The 10,962-nt window shown below is 45.0% G+C and overlaps 1 protein-coding gene across 1 annotated transcript; it reads left to right on the top strand.

Annotated features, from left to right (window-relative positions):
• The first annotated feature begins 140 nt into the window (after positions 1-140).
• Positions 141-10,392, top strand: FAM228B (family with sequence similarity 228 member B). Its single transcript, XM_040427434.1, has 9 exons — positions 141-173; positions 530-621; positions 3,377-3,523; positions 3,868-3,945; positions 5,519-5,716; positions 7,609-7,686; positions 8,281-8,368; positions 9,032-9,176; positions 10,167-10,392. The coding sequence occupies exons 2-9, from the start codon at positions 550-552 to the stop codon at positions 10,357-10,359; spliced, it is 999 nt and encodes a 332-aa protein (XP_040283368.1). The 5' UTR covers positions 141-173; positions 530-549; the 3' UTR covers positions 10,360-10,392.
• The last annotated feature ends 570 nt before the right edge of the window (positions 10,393-10,962 follow it).

Genomic DNA, 10,962 nt, shown 5'->3' with positions numbered 1-10,962 from the left:
TGCAGGGAGCATTGGTATTATCTCCCATTTCACCAGTGCCGCTTATGAGAGTTTAAACCTGGTATAGAAGAGTTTAATAGTACTGTGGGATGTGATGGAGAGGCCGCGGAAGGATACACAGGTGAGTGAAGGGGCTTGGGCAGACTGGTGTTTCAGAGGAGGGAGGACAAACGGTAAGTGCTTGTAATACACGAGAAGGGGATACATGCAGGTATGTACAGCATACTATAGATACTGCCGGTGTAGCAGAGCTGAGTTTGCCTTAGTTACAATGTAACATTAGGACTCTCACCCCCATTATTTGCACGTTGCTAGTATGCCACAGGTGCACCCTCTTTAATGCTCCCCACAAGTCCCCCCCCATGGTCCTAGCTGAGCATGCACCCTAGGACTGGTCAGGACTGGGACGCCCCACATTTGATGAATAAAGTGGCGGTGACGTCCCGTGGAGGGTCACACCATGGGGGAAGCATGTTTTTTTTAATTAATTTTTTAATGTAATTAATCCTCATGGTTTTGTCACCTTAAGGGGATGTGTCGCCCGACGAGATGATCCCGGGGTGCAGAGGAACAAGGAAGGAAGGAATGGTGGCCGTCCAGAGCGCCCCGGAGCAGATGAAGGTAGGTCTGCGGCCTCCTGAGGGTGTTCTACATCAGCCACGACCCGGTGTAAAGAAAGGCGCCTAGCCTGGATAGTACTGAGGATAGTAGGTAGGTGGCCTTGCTGATTTTTTTTTATTTTTAGCTTTTCGCTGGTTTCCCTCCATAAAGGAACCAGGTTTTTGTGAATCGCCTGACGGCTGGCGTAAAACACTGTCCGTACCCCCCCCTCAACCACTGAGCAGATCCAGGGGATAGGTCATCAGCTACAAATAGTCAGAAAACCCATGTAAAGTCACCGCTCCTGAATTGTCTGTTTCAGTAACCAATTATATTCGCCATGTAATAATTTTGGAACATTGTTTCTTAGAAATATGCTGTTCCTCTATTATTCCAACTCAATAGATTGACAAGTAGGTGTTACCAGTTGGAGGTGTCTCCCTACACAAACTGACATTGTCGAATCAGGGCTGGCAGTACCGGACTGTGCGGGGACACGCCCTTTGACAAGAGGAATGGTAACACCCAGTTGTCAATTTTTTTTAACTACATTTTCTAGTAGGAATAAAAGAGGAACAGCACAGCCTAGTGTTATAAGAGATGCTCCCGAGTTGTTGCATTCTCCTTGGAGAGGTGACAGGTCCTGTGTTTTCCTCATCCTTAGGCCTCATGCACACGACCGTGCGTTTTTTTGCGGTCCGCAAACCACGGATCCACAAAAAACGGAAGCCGCACGTGTGCCTTCCGCAATGTAGACATGCCTATTCTTGTCCAAAAAACGGACAAGAATAGGACCTGCTATATTTTTTTTGCGGGGCCACGGAACGGTGCAACTCCGTGTGCTGTCCGCATCTTTTGCGGCCCCATTGAAGTGAATGGGTCTGCACCCGAGCCGCAAAAACTGCGGCTCGGATGCGGACCCGTAAAACGGTCATGTGCATGAGGCCTTATGAATTATTTAAGAGCCCGATTACTATTTTATTATCGTAGCATCTCGTATGTCATCACACCCACCTACCTGCTTGCGTATTGATGTAGCAGAGCTGACTTTGTCCTATACAGAAAATTAACCCCCGATTTAGTGATAAAATACAGTGCTATCGCAGTCAAAATGACAACCTCAACTTTGCTGCGTTGCCAAATGTGCAGAACTTTATGAATTACAATATTGCATGAATTAATGAAATGAATGAATACCCTTGTGTAGCATATAGCGTGCCGTATACGCCGCCCTCCTCGGCACCGCTTCCTTCTGATTGGTGCACCTGCAAATCTCCATATGGTTGGGGACGCTAGTTCATGGAGGGGGGGAAGGGAGGTGTCCTCAAGTATCTCCAGGATGATTGATGTGGTGTTAGGGGGTAATTTCGGGGTTGTCAGGGGATGATTGATGTGTTAGGGGGTCATTTCGGGGTTGTCAGGGGGGTAGACAATAGAGCTGTAACCTGACAGGCCTGACGTCTTGAGGCTTTTGTCTGAGCCGTAACAAGAATCGTCAGTTTCCTTCGGTGTAATTGCAATGGCGCGCCCGCTCTTTACACTGTTTATTCCGATCGCCCACGGCCCGTGAAGGTGGTATACACACCAGAGGGGGGGAGATTTATTTAGCTGGCTTGAAAGAGTCACAAATGTGGGCACAAATCCCGGTTTGCTACAAAATTTGCAACTTTTGAAATGTCGGTTGGAGGAGGAAGGCCGTGGGCGTGACCTCTGCGACCCAACTTATATAACATGAGTGCCGGAATAATGGTGAACATTACACTAGAAATCTACTCCAGCTCCTTTCTTCAGTAGATTTCACTTTCCGTGGCACGGGCAGCCCACCATTCACCTCTGTGGCTTGTCTCATGCCAGTGTAGGACAAATTAATACAACGCCGATCTAAAAGGGGTTGTCCGGCTTTGGAGCCGACAACCCCTGGGGTCCTAACCTGCTTTAACATAAAAAAAAATCCAGCTCGCCCCTCCGCTGTCCATTACAGGCCGCTACCGTTCCCTGCAGGACCAAGAAGCGGCTTAGTCCTATGACTGTTGGGGGCCGGTCACATCGGCTTGAATGATAAGTCGCAGCTGGTTAGGGCCATAAGGGTTGTCAGCTCCAAGGCCGGACAAAGTGCTGGAGACGAACAGTCGGCACAAGTGTCTGGCAGTGGCGTATCCCTCTCTTCCCATTGAAAATACACAGAGGCTCCACTGACATCTGTCTAAGGTAAATAGGATGATGCAGACATTAAAGGGCATCTGTCAGCAGTTCTGTACCTATGACACTGGCTGACCTGTTACATATGCACTTGGCAGCTGAAGGCATCTGTGTTGGTCCCATGTTCATATGTGCCCGCATTACTGAGAAAAATTATGTTTTATTATATGCATTAAATGAGACTCTAGGAGCAACGGGGGCGTTGCCATTACACCTAGAGGCTCTGCTCTCTCTGCAACTGCTGTGCCCTCTGCACTTTTTATGACCGGGCCTGGTGTGATGACGTTTACACTGCCTGGTCCTGTCCATCAAAGTGCACAGGACACGGCAGTTGCAGAGAGAGCTGAGCCTCTAGGTGTAATGGTAACGCCCCTATTGCTCCTAGAGGCTCATTTGCATATATTAAAACATAATAATATAACATTATTGGACCAACACGGATGTCTTCAGCTGCCACATGTAGCAGGTCAGCCAGTGTCATAGGGACAAATCTGCTGATACCCTTTAATACTCTATTCCCCGGAGGAGGGTTTGTTACCATTATATATTCCTCTTCTGATTCTCCATCATTTCTCAGTCTGTTACATTTAGGAATTCATCCCTAAAACAGAACAGCCTGCCCCTGCCCAAGACAATGGCGGCACCACGTCCGGTAACCAGAAGTCTGTCTACCACATCCCTGCGGAAGACCGGAGACTGGTTGTCACACAAGCCTTACGTCCAGGTAAAGACGCGGGGCAGATTCCCATTCCTTACTAAGACATCTCCTAACCCTTATTAGACAAAACTAGTGCAAGGGGAAATGGGGCAGTTGTCCATAGCAACCAGTCAGGCCTCTGAACAATTAGAGCTGGACTGTGGTTGCTATGGATCCAGCGGGCGTAGTAATCCCGCTATACGTCAGTGAACACTTTTCTAGAGCCGACAGCAGAAAGTCCACTTTTTAATGCAGATTTGGATGTGTTTGGATCATTACAAATGGCAGTACATATCCTAGAGGTTCATATCTTCTAGCTAGACATCTACCTCTAATATGTCCTTTCTGAGATGTCTTTTTTATCTCCCCAGCTACTGGTGGATGAAGAAAGCCGGGAGATCAGTGCAATGACCCAGTGCGTTCTGGACACGGAGAACCTCTACAACCAGGTACTCGCAGGGGACAGGACATAAGCCATAAAAAGAAGAGGAACCTACCTTCTGCACATTTACTTCCTCTGTCTGTGGTCATCCTTGTCTCAGCCTTCAGTTTTACTTTAAATTCCTTTAGTCCAGAAACTAACTGGTTAAAATTCCTGCTGGTCTGGTATTCATAGTGTTTGGTCGAGAAGTTAATTTTTGTGTATGGACAAGGGATCAGCAACCTTCGTCACTCCAGCTGTGTGAAACTACAATTCCCAGCATGCTCCATTCATTTCTATGTGAGTTCTTAGAACAGTAGAGCCAGTATGCATGCTGGGAGTTGTAGTTTCTCAACAGCTGGAGTGCCGGAGGTTGCCTACCCCTGGTCTGGACAGTCTGATGGTCCAAGACAAGTCAAAGTACCTAATGGTCAGGTCTGTGGTCAAAGCCTCAGGTCAACATTGGGAACCACCTTAGAGGGGCCACCGATGACCTGTGAGCTCTGGCTAAGATGGTCAATATACCTAATGGTCAGGTCTGTGGTCAAAGCCTCAGGTCAACATTGGGAACCACCTTAGAGGGGCCACCGATGACCCCTGACCCCAGATAGATCATACACCTCTACGGCTGTAGTCAGGGATATATCATGAACCTGGTTGTGGAAGCCCTGTGGTGTGGTCGCAGTGGTGGAGGCTAGACTGGGGTGTATCACATGTGGTGGAGCTAGATGAGGACAATAAGAATCAACAGATATTGGATGAGCGGATGTACCAGATGTACCAGACGGTGAACCATCAGAAAATGTAGCCAAGACTCAAAGCCAGAAGGACCATCAAACCAAAATCCCAAGAACCAAACTGGAATTAAAGGTGTTGTCCCGAATTAGGCTTGATGCACACAAACGTGGTTTGGTTCCACATCCGAGCCGCATTTTTTGCGGCTCGGGTGCGGACTCATTCACTTCAATGGGGCCATAAAAGATGCGGACAGTACTCCGTGTGCTGTCTGCATCCGTTGGTCAATTTTTTTTTTGCAGGGCTACAGAACGGAGCATGTCCTATTTTTGTCCGTTTTGCGGACAAGGATAGGCATTGTTACAATGGATCCACAAAAACAAAAAAGGACGTCATCCGTTTCTTTTGCGGACCGCAAAACACATACGGTCGTGTGCCTGTAGCCTTAGAAAAACATGCTGCTTTCTTCCACAAACAGCACCACACCTATGCAGAGGTCCTGTGTGGTATTGCAGCTCATCCCCATTCACTTCAATGGGGCTGAGCTGTAATATTAGAGCCAACCCATCGACAGGAGCGGTGCAGTTTCTGGAAGAAAGAAGCCATGTGCTCTGATCGCATGGAAGTAACTTCCTGTTGGCAAGGGTAAACTGGCATAGTCTGGCCAACCCTAAGGTGAGTGTTTAGTGCCTATGACTGTGGATGGGGGATGGTGGTACTTTCTCTTATGGCATTGTGGTTACAAAGCCATGAAATGTTCAGGTAACATTGACCAATCAGGAGAAGACTTGTTCTATGGCGGCCATGTTTCCCAGTCCGGCTCTGACAGAACTGATGGCTAACTTTTTTTTTGCATTCTTCCTTAGAGAGTAGATGAATATGTGAAGCAGGTAGAGCAGGCTGAGCAGTGCAGGAAGGAGATCCAGCACAAGCGGTGGATGGAACGAGTGGCGGATCCTTTGCAGAAAGTAATCGAGAAATACATTGATACCCAATCCAGCGAGGACATAGAGAAGCGGAGAAGACGTCTTCTGACTCAGTACTTGAGATACTGTAATAAGAAGGTAAAACTGCACAGGTGTTTACTATTGTCCCGGAGCAGGTCACTAAAGGGAACCTGTCACCAGGATTTTGTGTATAGAGCTGAGGACATGGGTTGCTAGATGGCCGCTAGCACATCCGCAATATCCAGTCCCCATAGCTCTGTGTGCTTCTTTTGTGTCAAAAAAAACGATTTGATACATAAGCAAATTAACCTGAGATGAGTCCTGTCCCTGACTCTTCTCACATAGAGGACTCCTCTCAGGTTAATTTGCATATGGATCAAATAGTTTTTTCTCCACAATAAGAGCACAAAGAGCTATGGGGACTGGGTATTGCAGATGTGCTAGCGGCCATCTAGCAACCCATGTCCTCAGCTCTATACACAAAATCCCAGGTTCCCTTTAAACTGTGTTATGCCCGATGCAGCATGACACAGGTTCTTGCATATATAAAATAGCTGCTTTCCATTATTCTAGTGACATACTTTGGAGACCCCACCTTGGCATGTCACCCTTGGGACCTTATTATTCTAGGTGTAGCACATCAGTACTAGTATGATTCCGTTACAGAAAGGTCAGGCAGAGGCACAAGGCGTTATCAATCATGGTAATGCCTTGCACTTCTGTAGTCCAGACCGCACAATACCTTTCTTACACAGAGCGTGATTCCCGCACGGGACATGCTCATGTGAAAGACCCCTTATAGTAGTTATATTCCTGTACATAGGAGCAGTATTATAGTAGATATATTCTTGTACATAGGAGGCAGTATTATAGTAGTTATAATCTTGTACATAGGAGCAGTATTATAGTAGTTATATTCCTGTACATAGGAGCAGTATTATAGTAGATATATTCTTGTACATAGGAGGCAGTATTATAGTAGTTATATTCCTGTACATAGGAGCAGTATTATAGTAGTTATATTCTTGTACATAGGAGCAGTATTATAGTAGTTATATTCTTGTACATAGGAGGCAGTATTGTAGTAGTTATATTCTTGTACATAGGGGCAGTATTATAGTAGTTATATTCTTGTACATAGGGGCAGTATTATAGTAGTTATATTCTTGTACATAGGAGGCAGTATTATAGTAGTTATATTCTTGTACATAGGGGGCAGTATTATAGTAGTTATATTCTTGTACATAGGAGGCAGTATTATAGTAGTTATATTCTTGTACATAGGGGGCAGTATTATAGTAGTTATATTCTTGTACATAGGGGGCAGTATTAGTAGTTATATTCTTGTACATAGGAGGCAGTATTATAGTAGTTATATTCTTGTACATAGGAGGCAGTATTATAGTAGTTATATTCTTGTACATAGGAGGCAGTATTATAGTAGTTATATTCTTGTACATAGGGGCAGTATTATAGTAGTTATATTATTGTACATAGGGGGCAGTATTATAGTAGTTATATTCTTGTACATAGGGGGCAGTATTATAGTAGTTATATTCTTGTACATAGGGGGCAGTATTATAGTAGTTATATTCTGGTACACAGGGGGCAGTATTATAGTAGTTATATTCTTGTACACAGGGGGCAGTATTATAGTAGTTATATTCTGGTACACAGGGGGCAGTATTATAGTAGTTATATTCTTGTACATTGGAGGCAGTATTATAGTAGTTATATTCTTGTACATAGGAGCATTATTATAGTAGTTGTTTTCTCGTACATAGGGGGCAGCATTATAGTTGTTAGTAGGTATATTATCCACCCTGAGGTATGATGTGAGGGAACTTTATTTAATAAAAAATATATTTAGCAAAACTTTCTATTAAACCTGGCTCTTCAGGATATGGTTGTTATTTATTCTACATCCTGTTCCTAGAAATGATGATGAGGTTTGTTTTGGCCAGAGCTGTGGGATTCATTAATATTCATATGATGTTCTTCTCCTCCAGGGTAGCGCATTTATGAGAGATTATGACTCCTCCGAGTATGACCCATTCATTAATCGCCTTTACAAGCAATACCTCTGGGTAAGAGACGTCTACTCGAGCGTTATTAGTTCCTACCCCAGTGAGCTGAGTGCAGTGGGAGCGCCTGGTAACAAAGCGCCAGTACTCGCAGTGCTCCGTAGGTGACAATTCTGCATCGCTAGCACCATGAGAGCAGTATATAAAATACACCATTGTGCCGATGAGAAACAAACACAGGTAGCATCAGGTGAAAGGGATTTTCTAGAATTCCTATTGACTACTATGTAACTATTTAGTGTGAACAGACCTTTGAAAACGATCCCATTTGCGCTCTATTTTACATTATGCATCCCCTTTATTCTTACAAGCCCTGGGTCCGATTCTCGACAATTTAAAATGGTTCCTTATCGCATCCCTTTAAGAAATTAATACAGTAAGCCCTAATGGGAAATCCTCAGGATGTAGAGGGGGTGGTCTCCTGCTCCAGACACCCCACTATTAGCCAGTGTGGAGAGCTGCTCATGCGGTCTCTTTTATGGTCACCCCATGCATTTCACTGGACCTCTTATATTAGCACATCCCCCCTGAGCCTAAGCTGCAGCCTTCTATTCACTGTATCCGTCCTCTTCACGTTTCATGTGTTTTATGGTTCAGGTTTCTACTCCAAAGTTTCAGGACCCTCTTCTCCAGCATTCCCAGAAGAGGTATGAGGAGGAGAAGATTGCCATGCACTGCGAGACAGGTATAGAAAGCTTTCTGGTTTAAAACGCGTTTGTAACATGCTGTAATAGTCGTTATTTGCACACCAAGAGAGGTTGTCCTGCTCCACTTAAAGGGGTTGTTCCATGATTGATGTAAAAAATGAAAATCAGACATCATATAGTACATGACGGTCTCTTCCTCACAAAGCTAGAGGCAGCACTGGACCTCAACTGGAACCAGAGATCTCCCCCATTCAATTGTTCTGCTAGACTATCTTCAGGCTGGCAGCTCAGGAGGCCTGTCCTTTCTCAGGGGTATGTCCTTCCTGCTGTAGCTCCTTTCCCTCCAGCTGTCACAGCTTTATACAGTAGATGGGTCTGGTGTCAGTTGAAGATTTAAACTGAGTGCATGCGACCACCTTAGTGAGGTGGACAAGAAATAAGGAATAGAACAAACAGCAGGTGGCGCTATACAGATAGATTTTTGTTGAGTAGCTCAGTGGCTATGCTAAATTTTCAGTTACGTGCTACAAAAAAAAAAGTATTCTGATCCAGGTTAGAAAAACGTATAATGTGTTTCATGGCGCAACCCCTTTAAAGGACTGTATAGTCATTTTGTCCTACCGAGATGTTGGAGGCACGTACCTTACCAGGGCTGTCAGTATTTGATTCACGTCTTTGATCATTTGATTTTCTCTTAAAAGGCAGGGTGTTTTCTGCCAAGGAAATCCATGAACTGAACTTGCAGAAGCTTCCACAGGTTCCTCTGGGTCGTCACAGTATGAATGGAGCTGAATGGCTGAAGACTCCATTTGGATATATTGAGAGTGAGACTAGGCTGAAGAGCAGGTGAGGAACCTCATGGTTCGTACTGTGAGTAATCCTGGGCTCCATAACAAAAGATATAACTTCATATGAGACCTCCCTGCCTCAAATAATAAACTTGCTGGTAACTCATGGCTGGCAGGTCACCTTAAGCGGCAATGGACCACCTGCACCCAACTATGTAAAAATGCATCCTCCTGCCCATCTGTCAGTTTAGTAATTCCATGTTCACCAATACAGTGGTCCCTCAAGTTACAATATTAATTGGTTCCAGGACAGCCATTGTATGTTGAAACCATTGTAAGTTGAGTAATTGGTTCCAAAGCCCCAAAACGTCATCCAAGATAAGAGAAAATGAAGATTTAAGATAAATCAATTCCTTACACATAACTTCTAGGACTAACTGCTAACCAGTAACTAATACAGATATTTACCAGAGAAGTGGCCTTGATTGGTTGGATCTGAGTCTGATTTCAACTTACGATGTCCCAGAAAAGAACATTGTATGTTCAAAATATTGTATCCTGAGGCCATTGTATCTTGAGGGAACACTGTACATTAAGGTAGGAAGAGCCACATGCCCTCCAGAAGCCAACAATGTGAACTCCACCTTAGGGTCCATTCACACGTCCGTAGAATGGGTCCGCATCCATTCCGCAATTCTGCAGACCCATTCATTCTCAATTGGGGTGGAAAGGAGGCGGACAGCAGACATTGTGCTGTCCGCATCTGCATTTCCAGTCCGCAGCTCCAGAAAAAAATAGAACATGTCCTATTGTCCGCAATAGCGGACAAGAATAGGCATTTCTATAGGGGTGTCGGCCCGGTGTATTGCGGATCCGCAATACACTACGGACTTGTGAATGGACCCTTAGGGTGTGACCTCTTGATGAAGAGTGGTCCAAAGATAATGGTAAAATAAAAACATAAGAACCTTAGGATGGTTGCCTCCCTTGTGTTTAGGAGACGGGTCTGAGTCATGACAGTGAATGGTTTTCTTCCGATGTCTTACAGGCAGAGAGTAAGAGGGTCCTGTAATGAGGGGAGTCTGGATTTCAAGCTGTGGACAGATAAAAAATTCCCACCTGAGATCTTTAGCAGCGAGATGAAAATCAGTCAGAAGAGAAAGTTTCCTGTAAGACCGTCCTCCCTCCCTGCGTATTGTCCTCACTGGGGGCCTGACCCCGCAGACACCATTACAGTATAGGCGCTCGGTGTATTCATTACTAGGGGACGGTTGGTGGGATTCTATTTGTTGAAAAGTCATAAGAAATAAACATTTTGCTATGGTTTTCTCACTGTAACATACCAGAATCCCAGCCGTATCTTCAGTCCATGTAAGATCTTATACGGGGCAAGATTCCATCAGTAAGGTTAACTTGTGTCTCTGGGGTGGGGACTATGTCCGAATTCCGGTAAAAATCTACATGTGCTCATGCAAGGCTTGTGTATCAGTTCCTCTCGGTCAGACAGGTAAAAACGCGGCAAATGTATTATGAGCCATGGTCCTTTTTGGCTCAAATCACCCCAACAATATCCTTTATTTAGAATGGTGTAAAAGTGGGCCAATGTTCCAAACTACAGTGCTAACCACCAAGATACAGCCTTCCTATACGCCAGACCTCTTCCAGCATAACTGTGGCCCAGTGCACAAAGCAAGGTCCATAAAGGCATGGTCCGATGAGTTTAGTGTGAAAGAACCTGACTCAACCCCATCCAACACCTTTAGAATGGAGATTGAGAGTCCGATCGTTTCATCCAAGATCAGTGTCTGACCTCAAAAAAATTCTTCTTGATGAATGGGCAAAAA

Source organism: Bufo bufo, chromosome 4 (genome assembly GCF_905171765.1).
Source record: "Bufo bufo chromosome 4, aBufBuf1.1, whole genome shotgun sequence".
NCBI lineage: Eukaryota > Metazoa > Chordata > Amphibia > Anura > Bufonidae > Bufo > Bufo bufo.
This window is presented reverse-complemented; position numbering and strand designations above follow the sequence as displayed.